Here is a 19331-nt window from a genome sequence, read left to right on the forward strand (position 1 = left end):
TTCATGGTGGATTTGTAGGTATGTTTTGGATCATTGTCCTGTTGTAGAAGACAGCCTCTTTACAGCTTACAGCTGCCCCTACACGGGCAGTGCTTCCTATTCCACTGGTTACCACACAACCCCAAAGCATAATAGACCCACCCCCATGATTAACAGTTGGCACGGTGTTCTTTTCCTCATGTTGGTTTTTTTTTTCCTCCAAACATAGTTTTGGTGATTGTGGTGGAGAGTTCCATAATCAGTCTATGAGTAATATAAAGATGTGCAATGGGGTATAGTTATATGTATAGGTATGTGTTATAGGTATAGTTACAATCAAGTACTGGAATACATATATACAGTATGTACAGCTGATCATGGGAGTGCTGATTGTGTATGTAAATATATGAATCATTCTACCAAATTAGATCAGAGTTGGAAACATATTTTGGACTTCCGACTACTTGGACGTTAGACTAAAACCCTTTTTCTTTGAATAACCTTATACCTTAATTATGTTTATTTTATTAAAAGAAATGATTGAACATCAATACAATAATAACACCTCCGAAACTTTACCATATACTTCATAAGTGACAATAACAGGCAAATCCACATCTTCATACTTTAAAAATACTATTAAAATTACATCTTGCTAGCTACAAAAATACTAGCAAAACCATGCCAGCTAGCATGGTTTTGCCTGTGATTTTGCTAGTTAGGGAGATGTGGGTTTGCTTGTATTTTTGCTATCTGGCATAATGTAGGTTTGCTTGTATTTCTCGTTAGCTAGCATTGTTTTAAGAATACAGCCAAACCCACATTATGCCAGATACAAGCAAACCCACATTTTCCTAGCTAGCAAAAGCAAAACCACATTTCATCTTGCTATTTTGCAAAGGTACAAGCAAAACCATGTCTTTCTAACTAGCAAAAATACAAGCAAATCCACATCTTGCTAGCTAGTCAAAATACAAGCCAAACCATCTTCATTGCCTTAAAACACAAACAAAATTACATCTTTTTAGCTAGCAAAAAAAAGCAAGAATCTTTCTAGCTACCACAATACAAGCAAACACATTATGCCAGATAGCAAAAGTACAAGCAAACCCACATCTCCCTAGCTAGCAAAACGACAAGCAAAACCATGCTAGCTAGCAAAAATACAAGCAAACCCACATTATGCCAGATACAAGCAAATCCGCATTTTCCTAGCTGGCAAAAGCAAAACCACATCTCATTTTGCTGTTTTGGAAAATGAACAAGCCAGACCATGTCTTTCTAACTAGCAAAAATACAAGCAAAATCACGTCTTGCCAACTAGCAAAACAACATCTGAGAACATAGCAGTCAGTTTTTCCCACGTCACACTGGCTATATCATCACAGCTGTGAACAGTAGCGGTGACATATAGCCGCTAGTAATCTGTTGTTAACCTGTACCACCTTTTTAGTGATGTTTCCCAAGGCTAAAGTGTAAAAATGTCCATTTAAACTGAGTGGAATTGTGTTTGTTTTTAACACATGTAATGTATTCTCCACACGTGCCTCTACTAGCTTTATTGGAGTCCCATTTGGGGATTTTCCAGCTGTGCTAGCATGCTAGTTGTATATTCTAGCTACATCCCTGGTTCTAAACAGAAGTTGTTGATGGCCAGACAGTGAGCTCCACCTTCATGGTTTAGGAATTTCAAACTCAGCTTGTTCCCACCCTTAAGTCTACGTTCTCATTCACATTGAAGGCAAATTCACTCACACTTGTCCCCAGATGTGTATTCTCGTTACTGTGTCCTACAATGGCCTTGACCACAACACAATCTTATGGTCAGACTGAGGAATGAGCGCAACAGGTCGAGCATGAGAATTCAAGACAGAGTTTCAAGGATCCCATCACATGAATGAGTTATGACTGGCTGAGATAACGTTAGCATTATTAAAGGTAGGGAAGGACAGTCACAGCTGGAGCTTTGTCTACAGTTTTTTGTCTGCAGAACTGACGAGCCTATGAATGTTAAATTATAACACTAATGAGTAAGCCGAGTATGACCGAGGCATCTTTTCAAACATAACAGTGTACAGGTCTCAAAACAAATGTCCTTGGTGTGTTTAAATGTATTTTTTCCCATTTGAGATCTTTGCTGCCACCCAGAGGTCGCTTTATGTACTGCACAGTCGGCTGAAGTTCATCTGCATGGTGGGAACTGATTAAAAATGCCTTTTAAAGCTAAAGCCCTGAAGGCAAATAGCACAATAGAATTTTTAGTAGATGTTTACTATAAAGTGGACGCGTGCTGGTTGAATCGGAACGATTGAGCATGTGTGTGTGTCCATGCATGGGTGTATGCTGTGTGTGTGTGTGTACTCTGGCCCTATATGAGTGAACTTGGCAGCGTGTGCATGTGTGTGCGTTAGTGTCAGCATGTGAGAAGATGAGTAAGATCATTAATGAGGATGCAAGGGCTGTGGACAGAAATAGCAGAGTGAGGGGCCTGCAGGGCATGTGGTATGTGTGTGGGTAAGAGACAAGCTGCCATTTTCCCATGGCTATGGCACACAGAGCCAGGGCGAGAGCGGCAGAGCGCACAGTCATGGAGCTGCATACAGATGTGACTACAATACTCCCACCGTCTGACTCCATCCGCGCCAAACGGCACAGCCCTATGCCATCCATTGTGTCTCCTAATGAAGTAAAGATAGCTATGATTGCATTGCATTCACTTAGAACTTGGGTAATTATATTTAAATGCATATTTGATCAGCACCGAGTCTAATTCTAACTGATTACCCAGTGCATGATGTTCCACAGGAGAACATGAGGTTTTGCTTGGGTCTTCTGTATATGTTGATTGTGGATGCCCTCTGCTGGTCAATAGGGGAACTGTAGCTTTCTGCTGGTTTTACATTATAGGACCTCATTACTGCTAACAGCCTTGTGAAATAAATTCAATATACACAAAAGAGTGGACAATTCCACTTTCACTTTTAATGGTAAAGATAAAACAAAAGTTGTTTGTCCCTGGAATGAAAAAAATCGATTTCCACGCCCTAATGCATTTAATGAGACGATCAAACATCAAAACTTGTGCCAGTGCAGTGTAATATAACAGGGAGGAACACCGAAAACAGTAATTGCACTGGCAGGGTTACAGGCTCATTTGATGATAAAGAAGGGCCACATAAACTCTGCCTGTTTCACGGTGCAGAATGCCAAACAAAGGTTTTACCTCCCAAGCAGACGAATGAGCTTTATTAATGCAATTAATTAATGCAACAGAATTGCTTCATTTATTAAGCAATTCTGTCTTTATTTGCTAGTGACTAGATAAACAACAGCACCAAGTGACATCATCAGCTGTATCTCGAGCAGTGTTGCAAATTCAGGAGGGATGGGGGGAACATGTCTCTCTCACTTTCTGAAAGTTGCAGGATGGTGTGCATAGTTTATATTATTAATAATGTTTTCCATTAAATCTCCTACACAAGTCAAACTGCATTGTCATTACAAGCTTGAATGGAGGTTGTGCAGCGGTACTTAGTAAAGAAGGCAGCCTAACAGCTAATTTACCTCCCTTTAATTTGCATCAGCACTACTTGATTATTATTGTTTTAATTTATGGTAATAACATTGTTTTTGCGTTTTAATGTGGACATATATTGCATTAAATATCATGAGAGTGTGGTGGCCCTACTGTGTTTACCTAGCTTTAGCCTTACAGAAAAGTCACATGCATTTCACATGTGAATAAAATGAACATCACATGTTAAAAATGTGTTATTGCATGTGAAGAAACATGTGATTACCTGTAAATGCATGTTTCTTGCACACTTCACATGTGAAATATATATGACTTTTCTGTAAGAGAATGTATTTTGCATGTAGGCCTCTCAGTGTTGGTCCCCCCTGCTTCCTAAATGCACCTACTAAGCATGCGTGCTAAGACACGTTTACCGAGTTGAGCCATAGTGCCAAAGTCAGGCAGTTTCACCATCTTACGAAACACAACTTAGCGAACTATGAAGGTGTTGGGTTAACCTGCAGCCACTGTTATTATGTTCAAGTATTTGTGGAACTGTTATATCCTGCGGTCCACTGTGAAATATAAGTGGTTAAAGGCCTTCATCACTGTTATTTTCTGTTTTGTTATGTGCAAACTTGGCTATTTGCTCACTGTAATTTAGTGTTAGCCAAATGGCTTCTATTAACAACTGTATATCTTGTTCGTTCCTAAGTTTAGAGTAGGAAAAAAAGGGGCTGAATGACTCATAAGCTCACTGAAAGGTAGGACTGAATGCTGTTCTCCATTCATCTGGTGACGATGTTACATCAAATGACAAGCTGTATTTCAGATGTATTTCTGGGAATTGTAGTCATTGCATCGTACTGTGTGTGTGTGTGTGTGTGTGTGTATATATATGTATATATATATATACATTATATATATATATATACATTATATACAATGTATATATAATGTATGCATATGTGTGTGAACATAATCTGTTTGCATTTTTAGGTGACACTTTACCAAAGGGCAGCATTCGGAGGACTACATGTCACCTACATAAACCTACATGAACTTTTATGAAGAAATATTCCAACAAGTGTCAGTTGTCATAAAAACTGCTTCTATTTTGATGTCATTTCAGCTCAGCCAGTTTTATGAAGGAACAAACCTTTGTAAGTGTTTAGATAAGTTTACATCAGTTGTTGAGAAAGGCTTATGTAAAATGTTGCCCATGTTTAATCACTAGTGTTAGTGCTAGTTTGATTCTTGCCTTTAACTGGTTGACCTTTGTTTCCCAAATGAACAATGTGGATCATCGCTAAGTCGGATGGAGAACTTGCTACTTCACTATATGAAAACTTCGTTCGGCTCAACTCGGCTCTGGCTGTGTGCCCAATCTAGCGAGGGCATTTAGTACCTCCCCTCAAAGTGCTTGGCGTTCACAGCGCTTGGCCTGCCACAATCAATACATAATCAGCCAATTGAAATTATTTAAGCTGAATGCAGTTCTGTTTTCACAGTTGTTAGCTTTTATGGTCATGTTTACATCTCAACAAGTGTGTATCTGAAGCAAATGCATGTAAATAAAAGAAATCAGAAAGCACGTTTATTGAGACACATCACGGGTTTTGTGAAAACAGCAAAAGTTCTAACTTCTGACTGATGCTGTACCACTTTCAGAGGGTAGTGATGAGTAATATTTGTTTATTTGAGCTTGAGCTGTGCCTGTCAACAGCTGGAAACTATTAAGTATCAACACTTAGGGAGCAAGATAGCCAATTAGTCAGTTTGGCCACTTCATACAGTAAATACAGACTGTTCAATCATTAGTTTTACTGTGGTTAATTAGTTTTGCACTGCTTTTGCGAAAGTATATTGACAGCATTAGAATAGCACAGTAACTGACATTCTGATATCCGACTGTAAGTGGCTTTCTGTTCATAAGCATTTGTTTATTAGTCAGTTGTCTATTAGTCTTTTATTTATATATATATATATATATATATATATATATATATAATATGTATATATATATGTCACTGTTGTCAGATCAAACCTTTTGAAACTCCATTTTCTTCATCTTTCAGTTTTTGACATATTTTGAAAATACCTTTTGCCCTTTAGATTGTATGTAAATTTCATGATGAATGGAAGAAATGGCCCAAAATTACTTGAAACTTGGAATGGTTACTGTGATAAATTAGTCTCAGTACAGTAATCCATTGTGTACATAACACATTGCCCAGCTTGTTTCATTATAAAGAGATGAAAATTAATCCCGTTTAACTGGATTTAGTGCAACACAGTGTGCCAAGTATTGAATAAAAATCACTGTATTTATTTATTTATTTATTTTAATGTGGCCATTAAACCTTAACCTCAACCCAAATCCTAAACCGAACCCTCACCCTGCTCCTAGCCCTAACCCTGGTCCAAATCCTAAGCCTAACCCCACAACAGTTTAGAATCAGCTGACATCCATGCTCAGATAGTTTCTTGACAATTAGAACATCTGTAGATAATCTATAGGGGAGAGTATCCAAATAGAGTGAGGCCTCATTTTTGCCATATCGCCCACCTCTAAGCATCAGTATATTATTTATGGTTTTATTCTCTTTATACTCTTCTTGTTTGTCGAAATCTTGAAATGCTCAATAAGTCATCTAAACACAGCTTTGGGTGGATATTTTGTAATGTTCAGATCCAGTAATTATTGCATATAATATAACAAATACTGTTAATTTAAGAACTGATTTCAAACTTTTGATCAGTGAAGCAGGGAGTCTTTTGTTATTTTACGCAGAATGTTTTTTAGACAGAACAATCCGTGCTCTGCCATGAATTGATGATGAAAATGCTGACACGTTTAGAAAACAGTCATGTTTTGCACACTTGCTGAGACATACTGTAGTGAGAATTGTCACTGATTGTAGTACTGCATTACGGCCACTGGGTGGCAGTGTTGCTTTACTTGAACAGAGAAGGGTGGCGTGAGGAATCAGGTGAGCTGCGGCTCTAACGCGTCTCTGGCAGCTGTCACTTCTGATGGCATCTCGCAACTGACACGACACTGCAAATCACCTATCACTCTCCTCGAGTCAAAACGCGGAGAGGAGAAACGTGTCCGTCGAGCAGAATAACAACTAGCAAACACTGAGCCCTTTTTCCCCTCCATACACCACACGGTGCCACACTGAAGCCTAAATCGGCTCAGAAGATTGCAAAGCTAAATTTAGGCTCTGCATTCATTTCCACTGGAGTCCCTCTTCCATTACAGCAAAATACCAAAGCTACTATGGATCTCATTGGTCTGTCTGATCCAGTTGACTTGGTTTAATCTGTTTAATCTAGTATTCTAATCATAATGTAATTCTGCTCTTCAGCGCAGCCCAGATGATTGGTTTCTCCTTTTGAGTATCTTCTCAGTGTTTCTTCCTCATGGCCTCTGCTGTCTTGGGTTTTCTCAGTAGTTGTTCCTCGTGTTTTAGGGAGGTTCTCCTTTTGAGTCTCGGTTCCTGTGTGTTTCTTCTGCCTGCTCTGTTTTGGTTCCTCTCAGTAGTTCTTCACTATGCTATTAAGGAGCTTCTGAGTCTTGGTTCATTTCAGTATTTCCTTCTTCTGCTCTGGTTCCTTTCTTTTTTTATTTTTTTTATTTTTTTTTTATTGGCCTTCAGCATCGCCACAAGATATATTTTAGATTTTGGACACTGTAACATACATCACACGTACATGTATGTCTTGGATCTCAATGTCTTTTCTTTACAACATGATCAATTTGTGAAAATGAAATCGGGCCTGTGGGGCGTTACGTAGTTAACCCATTTTTCACAGTAGGAGCCAATTGTTCAAATTTATGATTGACGTGCTGTTATCTTCTCAATTTTGTAGATATTCATTGTAATCCAGTGTATTTAAAGTGATCTCCTGTGATGAACATTTCCTGGTGAGATATTGTATTGAAGTATTTCTCTTTTTTAAGGTATTTATCCAATATATATGGTATTACTCTCTGGGGACATTTCACAGTTAAAAGTGCCTTGTAGGGCTTTTTTAGGTCTTTAATCCTGGGGCTGTCCCAAAAATTATGGTAGTTTCTCCAGTAAACAAGGACGTGTCCCTGGTTCCTTTCAGTGTTTCTTCCTCCTGCTCTTAGGAAGTGTCTCCTTTAAGTCGTTGGTTCTCTCAGTGGTTCTTCCTGATGCTTTGAAAGAGTTTCCTTATTGAGTCTTGGTTCCTCTTAGTACTTCGTCCCCCTTCTCACTTTTGGGTCTTAGTTCCTCTCAGTGTTTCTTCCTCATATGTTTAGGGTTCTCCTTCGGCTTGCTCGTTAGGCATCTGGACCCAGATTTCTGGAAAGCTGCTTTGTGACAAGGTGTTATAAACAAATGCAGTTATGTTCAAACTGATGTTCTGTGAGGAGGAACATGTCTGAAACCCCTCTTTCTCCCAATCCAACACCCTATAAATTCACATCCTCATCTTCTGCTCCCGTGACAAAGGGTTCTCAATCCCCACCACCACCTCATCTCCTCCCTGTTTCTCCGTCCTACATCAGTCCTACTACAGCTAGGGGGTAGTCTAACTACAGGCAGAAGCTGCCCAGAACTCCAGCCCAAGTTCTCAGAGTTCTCCCCCCTCCCTCAATCAGTCTTCCCTCATAGTACCGCCATGTTGAAGGCAGGTCTGAACCACCAAATCTAATTTAATTTACCTATCCATTCTTTTTCTTGATGTATAACATTGAGTTACGAGTTCAAAATTCTACGCTGCTGAGTGGGACTATAATCAAAACTACGCAGGTCGGAAATGACAACATATTTGCCACTATGCTAATGTAAGCTTGATTACCCAACAAAACCTACATGTTTTCTTACAGTACAGACATGATTAGAAATGAATAGCTCACTCTGGGTACACTCGTAATGGTCACTCTGAAAGGAAGCACTTGTGGGTGAAGCATGGATAGGACATTACTAGCAAATCTTTTGAGCATTTCCTTGTAATCATGTAAGGTTTGTGTAAGGATAATCATCTGTCATGGTTGCATGGGTCCAAGTGGACAGACATGGGGTCAGTTTTATTGCTTGTCAGCATGGCTCCTTTGGGTCTGAGGGTGCTTGGTATGGGTGAAAGTGCTACAAGGTGCACTCAGCTCAGTTTAGACATGGAGAAAGTGGGACGTCTTGGCTTTTTCATATTACAGGCTGATTAAGGAGGTGTCAAGCAGTGTATGTGATTGATGAGCTGTCTGCTGAGAGGAACCACCGACTGGAACGCCTCATCCTTCTCCTCATTAATACCCAAGGAGCTTTCTGTCTTCTGTTTCCCCCCACCCACCTCTCACACAATCTTATTCTTCCCTCTCTCTCTCCATCACTGTCTCAGTCTCTGTCTCTGGATGTCTCTCGCTCACAGCCGCACATACACACGGGCTCACGGCGAGCCTAATATAGCAGGCAGCTTTAAGCCGCCTCTGTTGCGGATGCCGGCCTTAAAGAACGGCGTCGGCATCAAAAGCCTGATTGTTTCACGAGGCGTGCTTCCCTTCTGTTTGTTTCGCTGGCGAAAAAGAGCCGGATGGCGTGGGGGGAGCGGAATGAGACGGGGATGATGGTGGAGCGATTCTGGGAGAAGAGCGAGAAGGGGAGGGAGGGGCTAAGAGAGAGAGTGTGAGAGAGAGAGAATAAGAGTGAGAGACAGAGAGACAGAGGGGGAGAGAGTGAGAAAGAGATGGTAAAAGAGAGGGAGAGAAAAGAGAGATAGAGAGAGAAAGAGTAAGAGAGAGGTAGAAAAAAGAAGGAGAGACAGACAGACAGACAGAGAGAAAGGGAGAGAAAGAGAGAGAGATTGAGAGGGAGAGAAAAAGAGAGAGAGGGAGAGGGGAGAGAGAAAGAGCGGGGAAGAGAGAGAGAAAAAGAGAGGGAGAGAGGGAGGCAGCCAATGCGCAGCACCGCATCTTGAGAGAGCATGACAGAGAGAGAGAGAGAGAGAGCAAGAGAGAGAGAGAGGCTGGCATTCGCTCTCAGGCAGTCGGATTGAAAGCCGTGTGGACTGAAGACTGTGATGCCACTGGATTTTAGCAGCCTGTCCGCTCTCGCTGCTGCAGCCGGCTGTGTGTGACTGTCCTGCTGTTGCTGCTGACTGTAGCTGGACGCGAGCGTGTGTGAGGGGCTCCAGCTTGTGTGCGAGGACCCCCTGGCACGGGGCTGAGCGGGTCGGGGGGGGTCTGTAGAGGGCCAGGCGGGCGGCCATGAGTGTGCCACTGCTGAAGATTGGAGCGGTGCTTAGCACCATGGCCATGGTCACCAACTGGATGTCCCAGACGCTCCCCTCGCTCGTGGGGCTCAACGGCACCACCATCTCGCGTGGGGGCACCTCTGAGAGGATCGTCAGCGTGCGTAAACCTTTTACACATCTTCCTCTCTTTCTCTCTCTCTCTCTCTCTCTCTGTGTGTCTCCTCCTCACTTTCATCTGTCAGCTGGTTGACGGCCAGAGTGTTGTCCGTTTCCAGCGAAGTAAACTGTGGGCTTATAATTTAATTATTCATCTTTAATTTCCTGTTATAACTCTTATTATCCTGTTATTAACTTAAACTCTAGGCGTACTATCTTGTAATTAACACCTTAAAACTAAAGTCTTATTATTTAATGATTAACCTTCTAAACTGCAAGCTAATTATCTGGTTATTAATTCCTTAAACTGTGGGCTTATTATCCTGTTATTAACCCCTTAACTGTAGATTTATTATTCAGTTATTAACCTCTTAAACTGTGGGCTTATTATCCTGTTATTAACTCCTTTAAAACCCCACATTTATTAAACTCCTTAACTGTAGTATTTAGCTTTAATCTTTTCAGCATCAGGCTTATTATTCAGTTATTAACCTAAACTACAAACTTATTATTCTGTTTATTATTCCCTGAAATGGTGGGGTTATTATCCTGGCATTAGTTCCTTAATTGTGTGCTTATTATCGTGCTGTTAACTCTAAGCTTCTTATCGTGTCACTAACGCATGGACTGTAGGTTTATTATGCTGTTATTGACCCCTTATGCTGTGTGCTTATTATTCAGTCATTAATAGCTTAAACTGCAGGTGTATTATTAGCCATTTTTATTGGTTTATTATGCAGGAACTACTATAAATTAATCAATTACTACTGTTAATTTTATGATAACCTCCATAAATTAATATGTAAGTAATGTAGTTATACGAGTGCCCACATGCAGATCCCTTTAAGGGGTTAAATGAACAAGATTCTTATTGATGCTTGGCTGTCTTCGGAGTAATCAGGCAGGGAGAGGTCAAGGCTGGGAGACGTCTGCAGGGGGGCTGTTTGGCTGGGAGAAGCTGGAGTTGGGGGGATTTGCATGGCTCATGTGTGAGTGACGCTCAGAGGGAGATGATAGAGGGCTGGCACGGTTTCGCCCAAACAGACGCTAGAGGCTTCCCAAGCCACTGCCAGGAGATCCCAGCCTCTCAGGAGGTGGGAAAGATGTCCAGCGAGTGGTCAGTAATGGTTAGAGCACTGAGAACGCTGTGTGTCAGGGCGTGAAGAAGATGTTACTGAAATGACCGTGTGAATGATGCTGGCAAGATGAAAAGGGGCAATGTCAAGGCTGTGGTTTCATATCACATTCATATTAGCTTGGTTTTAACTCGCTGCCTCACTCTTTCCCTCATATATGCACATTTTTTTTGTAGGTTGAATATACACGAAAACACGGAAAAAAACCCCCAAAGAAAATAAGTGCTTCTAAGAGTTACTCATAATCATCTAATCCTGTTATCTGCACCCTTTGATTCCACCCACATCCCACATCTTTGTGAACCTGAGGGATAAGGAATATGCTTCCTTTAATAAAGTACAAAATGCATTCGCAGGAGTTAGTCTGGGTGACTTGCAGTCTTTAATTAGCCTTATTCAAATTAAAGAAAGAGGTTGCAGTTTTCAAAATATAAGCAAAACCCATGAGCTGAGATCATTGGTTGTATTCTGAAAGGATATAAGGTGGATGCTGGCTGCAACCTCTCTTATTGAAACCTGTGTAGGTGTGGATCTGTATTAGGACTGCACAATATGGACAGAATATATTGTGATTATAATGCTACAAGTTGCAACTGTAATATACCTTGAAATACATTTACCCCTTAAATCCTACACTTGTTACATTTTAAGCCTAATTATTCAGCAACTACATTGATTATGCAATGCAAACCGGCCAAGTTATTCTTAGGTTATAGAGGTCTGCAATACAAGTTTGAATCCAGTGGTAGGTCCTGGGGTTAATAACACTTTGCTGATCCCTTGATGGTGCACAATTAAAGGTCGGCTTGCAATTAGAGATGGCATGGTACCGCTTTTTCTTTTCTGATACTAATTAAGGTTGGGTCATATTACAGTAATGAGGTATAGGGCCGTATTTGAAAATGATGGGGTTATTTCTGAATAATAACATGTCTATGTCTATCTAGTAAACCAGCAAATAAGCACATTCCACCCATTCCCATTATATTGAAAGTGAGGATGAACCAGTCTACAAGATTTGAAATATGTCCAGCATTTCCTTCTGAAAATTAAATACTCTCTAGATTAAGGGTGGGCGGTATGGAAAAATGATGCATGATACATATCAGGACATTTTGATACAAAATACTTTAATAATCATTAAAAAAGAATAAGAAAAAACTCCTATAAAAACTGTAGACAAGAATTTTTATTCAAAATTTGCCGGACTACAGTTATACAGGACTAAATATGCTCTTTGCATTGAAGCATGCAGTTGGTTAGTGTTCTTTAAGTATGATATTCATGATATGTTCAGAAAAGCAGACTGTTTATCATCATAACAATAAAATATCATCACCTCAAAGTCTTCTTTTCCACTGTAGAGCCAAAAGTTCCCATTGTTCTTCCATGATGGTTGAGGTTTCTTTTTCATTGGATGTGCTGTTAAATGTGGGTCAGCAAACAGCTCAGAAAAACTATGCAGGACAGTGGCTCAGCCTGCTGTCAGATATGTGTGTTTTCCAAGCGTGTGCAATTTGTATGTCAGTTAGTTGGAATCGAGTCTGTGACACTTTTTGCCTGCTAACTAAGCTATTGTTAGCTTAGTTAACACATTACAGCTTTCCCACATGGAAAAATATATATTCCAAATGTATTTTCAAATGTATTTTTTTCAATGTATGAAAATGGAAAAAAAAATGTAATGTACTTTGCCTTAACCATTGTACGCATGTGGTTAGACAGCACTCACACAAAATGTTTCATATGAACAAATATACAATTTTATAAAAACTGCATTTCCACAGTGTATCAATACATGCAACACTTACTTTTGCCATATTAAAGGTTCATTTGTTAGCACTGGAATACAAATTAATTAAAAAAAATATTCCAAACAGTAAAGTGCATTTGACAAGTATTTTGGCTATTGTCATATTTGATAAATATACAGATACATTTACAGACATTTATTTTTATATAGGACATTTCTATATGTAATATTTTTTCATACATTTTAAAATAAGTGTATTTTAAAATATATTTGGTTAATATGGCAATATATTCTAAAATTCATTTTAGTGTTTGGAATGTATTTCATCATGGATTGCAATATATTTGAAATGTACTTCAAATATATGAAAATACATGTCCATATATTTTTTATATGGTTTAAACACCACAGAACATTATTGATTTTGGTTTTCTGTCACTCTCCCTACATTTTTTCGATCACACTTTTTTTAGTTTTTATCAGCTACATTTGTGTCGGTTAATCTGAATCGAGCCAATTCTGTGGAGTGTATGAATCTGTAGCCTGCTTAGCAAAGCTAATGTTAGGTTAGCTTAGGTGGCTAAAAATTCAGACACCAAAGAATGGGTTAAATTTCGCATTTTTGTTCCTCCCAGCACTGGTGAGCAGATTTGAAAAAATGCAAGATGGGATGGCACAAAAGCAGTATAAAGGGTTTTATGATGCTTACAGCACTTTTGCACATTTTGTGCATTTTTATGCACCTTTTTTCCACAAAATTGATTCGGATACTGTGGATACTCTTCCGGTTGAAACCTTGATTACTGGCTGACACTAATACCGATTCCACATGTTTTTCTTTAACAACTGCTAAATAATTTCTATAGAAGCACTTTAGCATTTGGCATTAGCATCTATAGATAAGTCATCTAAATTTCTATAGCTGATGCTCACAACACACAGTAAAAACCTGAGAATGTGCTAAAGGGCTCATTTGCATATCACAGCCAATATTAGTAACGCAAGAGCCGATATTATGCTAACGGTTGACCTACGATATATTGTGCAGCACTAGTGCGTGTACGTGTGAGACATCGAGAGAGTGAAGCCAGCATGAAAAATAGTGCGATGTGGTGCCTGTGACATCTCCAGGATCATTAAAGGTGAGTGATAGCCTTCGGTGTCACGGGTGGAGTCTCCGAGCATCTGCCCCGCTCTAAATGCCCTGGCCTGTGTAGCTGATGGCCACAACCCATGGACAGAGCTCCATCTGGATGAGAAAGCACTGGCTGCAGGGCTTCATGCTGCCCAAGCCCTTGTCCATCTGTCTGGGAAGACTCTTAAGGGGGCCCGATGGACTGAGTGGCTGTCACAGCTTCCACTAGCGCTTTCACACCCTCCTCCAAAAGCTGCTACTACTGCTCACAGCTCCCGACGCTATGCTATATGGAGGATGTTTTTTTTATTTTGGTGGCTTTTCTCCAGCATCTCTGTTGACCATGTTCTTGTTGGCCAGAACAGTCAACAGCCCCCATGCCCACGCGGTCTGTGATTACTCACCGAGTCATGTGACCAGGACTACGTACGGGTCATTTCCAAGCTTCGTTCTGTATGGCCAGACACGTCTCTGTGAGGGAATACTGCTCATCTGTTCAAACAGGATTTGCCAAGAGGAGATGAAAGTCCGGTCTTGTGTTCATGAGTGGAGACTCATGAGTATATAAACGTCTTAAGTTTTAAAGTAGGGGTGTTCAGCCTCGCCCCTGGAGATCTTCTCTTAAAGAGCTGGAGATCTTGTAGGGCAGGGATCATTATAGATTTGACCTGGGGTCAGTTTCTCAGTATAAGGAATCAGCAAGCTTATGTTGCACTGGGGTTGTTTGAGACGAGCAAGAGCAGTCACTGAAAAATGTGTTTTTCCTTATGAAAACCCACAGTGGTTGCAGCAAACCATGTACTGATGACAAAGTAAAACCCAAAACAGATATTGCAAGTCAGCTAGCAAGATGAGCTAGTTACAGTAAAAAGGTTCAAAATGTCTTTTTCTACGTATTCTACATTTTCTTGCATTTTCTTTTGTTCCCCATTTTTGTGTCTGTTTTACGTACAAAAACCAGTAATTCAGTTTTGCATGACCACTTTTTCTTTAGCTCCTACACTGCAAAAAATAGCATCTTGTCAAATGAAATGATCTTAAATCTAGTCGATACATTTAACATTTCCCATTTTCAGATGGTTGTGCACTTATTATAAGATTATCTAGCTTTTCTCCAGAAATTTTTACTTGTTTTAGGTTATTTTACTAAGTAAAATTACCTCTCTATACCGGCAGGTAATTTTGCTGGTTTCAAGCACATTTCTTAAAACAAGCACAATTATCTGCCAACATAGTGAGATAATTTTACTTGATAAAAGTACTTAAAATAAGTAAAAATGTCTAGAAATAAGATTAACACTCTTAAATTAAGCTTACAATGATCTCAGCAGGAGAAGTATAAGATTTCTTGACTATATTTAGATAATTTTACTTGACAAGATACCATTTTTTGCAGTGTAGAACTTTTTTTTCATTTTTTAGTCAAAACAACCTTAAAAACAAATTAAGCAATTTGTCAATGCAGTTTTTGCGTATTTTTTATAGGTAAAGAATGTGATCTAACAAAGCTGGAAATTCTTAGATTTGCTACAAACTGACTTTTTTTTGTGAAAACACATGAGTAGGGATATAAATCATACATCAATCATGTAATAATGCCATTCTGATTAAACAAATGAATAAAAATCACTTACTGATACAGTTCCTGTTCTAAATGAGAGCATCACAGTGCATCCAACAATAAAGGAAGCTTTGTGCTTCTTATATACAGAGATAAAACACATGGTAGCACACTGAAAGCTCCAAGTTTACATGCTAACATTTATGCAGACATTCATGCTTTAAAGAGTTAGAATCAAGATTTAAAGAGTTAATTATTGTCAAAACACACTTTAAATTATTTACAAGTTTCTTTATTGGATGGGTCTTGCTGGCAGGACAGGGTTTAATGCTTTATTCTTTTTAAGGCTTCTACATAATGTTAAAGGAGCAATATGTAATATACTTACTGTACAAAATCGTAAAATGACCATGATATGTCATCAGAGATTAAGGAAACATGCTAAGTTGAAATACTGGCCTCTCCAACAACAGTGCTATAGCAAGAATGTTCTCCTTTGAAATTTCTGTTTGAAAGTGTTTGTGTTTTGGCCTGTGATCCTGCCCACTGCCCAATTCCCACTACCATTTCAATACTAATACCATTTCAAGTTGCCAGATACGTAACAAATTGGCAGGCAAACACAGCGTGCTGCAGCCACGAAAGCAAGCCGTCAAACTGGATCACAACCTGGAAAGCCTCAGCATTCTTCTAAAAACCTTCAGAGACCAGAGATGTAGGAAAACGCTAGTGAATATTTGCAATGCATTTGAAAGATGGAGTCACTTTAGAGCCCACAAGGACTTTAAGACGGATGCTGAGTTGGCAGATTTCCTCCTGAACAGGTAAGCATTGAGCATTTGCTAAGGTTAACTAACCTTATCATGGCTAATAGTAGGGATGGGCATTTTATGTCAGTTCAGCATTCGAGTACTCACATTCTTACTCTGTGGTTCATGTGCAGCTGGGCTATAGAGGCAGACGAGGCTGAAGTTAGCTTCCTATTTGCCAGCTTCTTGCTTAAATTTCCCACTTCCACCTCAGGTGCCAGAATGTAACATCTGCAACATTTAAGGTGGAACAGGAACATTCGAACAAGAACATGGCAAATAGGCTGAGGCGCCAGAATGTAACTGCTGCATGATTTAAGGTGGAATGGGAGAATTCAAACAAAAGGCTGACTTCAGCTTATTCAAGGCATCACGTTTTTTCGGGGCAGTGGGCCTTTTGTTCTCAGAATAAACCTTTGGCTACCGTACATAGCCAGCCATGCATATAACACTGACAGAGTTCTAAAAAATCCACTTAAGATGGTTTATAATTTGCCAACAATAAATAAATACATTGCAAATGTATACATTATCTGATCAACTTGCAATGTATGGCTCATTATCGCTTGCTACTGTCAAAGGTAAATGTTGTCCAAGTTTAAGTCCAAGCCAGCTTTCTTCAATATTTTGAGTTTGGACTGCAGCACCCATGTTAAACACTTCCTGTCAGTATTACATATTGCTCCTTTAATGTTGCTGAAAAAATCGAGGACACTCATAGGCAACTGTGTGGGATCTAATTGATGTTCTCAGCTGTAGGACTTAGCTTCTACTTCTACTCTAACCTACCTCACATCATCCAGTAGATATTCATTAGCTGGTCTAGAGGTTCTAGGCAATAAATATCCACTGGATACAGGGTTTGGAACCAAACCCTATTAGACCTTCAGTTCTTCAAGAGCACCCTACTAATGTAACATCCTCATAACTCCAGGTTCCATTAGTATTGTTATGACTATACAGAACATTTTAAAGCTTGAAGTGCAAATCATAAATGAATAGCATTTCGGGTTCAGTTCCAACTGAAAGGTTGGTGAGTGAACTTAATTCAATTTGAGTTTGTTTCAACTCAATAAACTGCATTTTGCACCTTCAATCAAACGTTCAATCCGTGAAATGGATAACTCAGAAAGCTGCAGGAGTGTCCGCAGCCGTCTTATGAGGCGTACAAATTGATGAACAGAATGTTAAATTAAATAAACATGACTTTTTTAAACCAAGCATATCATTTACTCAAAGTACTTGCGTTTTCAAGTATGTCAGATGAGGAATTGCTGAAGCAGCATGATGGGTGCCTCTAAAGCTGGAGGCTTAGCAGAAGAGGAGGCAGTAAATGTAGATGTTGTACACTTTATAGGGTGCAGTTTTATTGTTGTTTAAAGGCTTCTGTCAATATGTTTTACAGTGATTCCTGATACTGCTGTGGTAGGATTTGGTAGGCGGACATGTAAACGTGTTTAATAGGATGGATGGCCTTCCAATCTTAGCTACCTAAATGCTAGATGATCAATGGTGGTATTTTGCTCAACATATGTATGAAAAGTGCAACTGGATACATCTGATTTGAGCTACAGTGCTGTGTAAAGTCGGAGACCACCCTTCATTTATTTCATTTTAAGTCAAAACGGACATCACGTTGTTCCATCAGGGTAAAGAACAGAAAACATATGTTTACAGAAATTTACACAGAAGACTCCACAGCTAAATATATGTTTTTTTTTTATTATTATTATTATTATTATTTATTGATTTTCTCTTTGAGACTCACTTTCAGTTTTTCAAAGAAATCTGCATGTATATTCTTCCACACCTCCAAAGTTCTGTCTTTGAAGTTGGTTTCACTTTCTGCTTCTAGCAGTCATCTTACAAGTAATTACAAATTTAGACTCATCAGTCTATAAAACCTCACTCCACATCTCAGATGTCCAGTTTTGTTGTTCTAGAGCAAATTTTTTTTGTTTTCTGTCTATTTCCTTTTCTCAGTGAGGCTTCTTGACAGCTACACATCCTTTCAGACTCATAGTGCTGAGTTGTCTTCTCACAGTGGGAGGATGGACAGAAACACCTGTGAATTTTTTCAGATCTGAACTAATAGTGGAGCTTTATAGGGAAATTCCACGAAAACAAGTGTCTCTGATGTGATTACTGCTATAAGCAATGCATTCACTGCTCAGCCTTTATACCACAGTTCTTGTCTATGGAAAATGAAATGAGAATTGATTTTGATACCTCTTTTTTTTGATACCTAAGCCACTTGGATCAATGAATTGTACTTACTCCCCAGTATGCATTTAGATATGATTATCCTTCGTTGATTGAACCACATGCTTCCTCTCTGTTAAGTGCCTATGTGATGGAATATAACTGTAAAAGCAAGGTTTCTATGTTTTCCTTGATCAGAAATGACTACAACCATGTTTTCATAGTCCTAGCTAGGCCAGGCTGTGGCTTGGGCTTTATGAAATGAGAGAACAAGTGGGCTATACAAGTGGGCAGACAGACCACATCAAGCAAATAAATCGATGGATAACATTTTTGTTTTTTTCTTTTTGGTTACACCTTATTTAAAGGCTGCCTACATAGGGACTTCATAACACATGCACAAGCTTTGAATAACGTTTATAAAGCAATACTTAATTGCAAGGTATCATAAGATGTTTCATGCAGTAAATGACATTATATTGACATACAGGGTCTTAAACTAAAGTGATTAAACTGTTCTGAGGTTTAACTTAGCATAAGCTAACATAGGGATATGAGTAGAAATTAGTATTATCGTAGAGACATTTTTTCTAGTTTATTAACCGTTCTTTGACATTTATGACCCAAAATGGAGGCCTAGCTCTAATAGTCACAGTTCATCACCTGGTTGTAACAGGTGTCTTCAGTCCATTTTGAACGCTCTTCTTAGATGTGTGGCTTGTTTCAGAGGACATTTATTTTTGAACACATTTACCGCACTGAATTACAATATTCCTTTTACATTATACATTCTCTCTTTTCATATTCATGCGCCGATGGTTGTAACTTGCTTTGAAACCTAGCAGAAGAGTCGCGTTG

The 19331-nt window shown here is 39.3% G+C and overlaps 1 protein-coding gene across 2 annotated transcripts in view; it reads left to right on the plus strand.

The window, feature by feature from the left end:
- Positions 1 to 19331, plus strand: part of olfm2a (olfactomedin 2a) — a 151742-nt gene that overhangs the window by 65035 nt on the left and 67376 nt on the right. Inside the window, exon 1 of one of the 2 annotated variants that reach the window (XM_036567515.1) lies at positions 9699 to 9878. The exons of the other annotated variant lie outside the window; for it this stretch is intronic. Coding sequence (XP_036423408.1) covers positions 9735 to 9878 — 144 coding nt within the window. The 5' untranslated portion in view covers positions 9699 to 9734. Of the gene's footprint in view, positions 1 to 9698; positions 9879 to 19331 lie in introns of those variants that run through there. 2 annotated transcript variants of the gene reach the window in all.

This window comes from Colossoma macropomum, unplaced genomic scaffold (genome assembly GCF_904425465.1).
Source record: "Colossoma macropomum unplaced genomic scaffold, Colossoma_macropomum, whole genome shotgun sequence".
Classification (NCBI taxonomy): domain Eukaryota; kingdom Metazoa; phylum Chordata; class Actinopteri; order Characiformes; family Serrasalmidae; genus Colossoma; species Colossoma macropomum.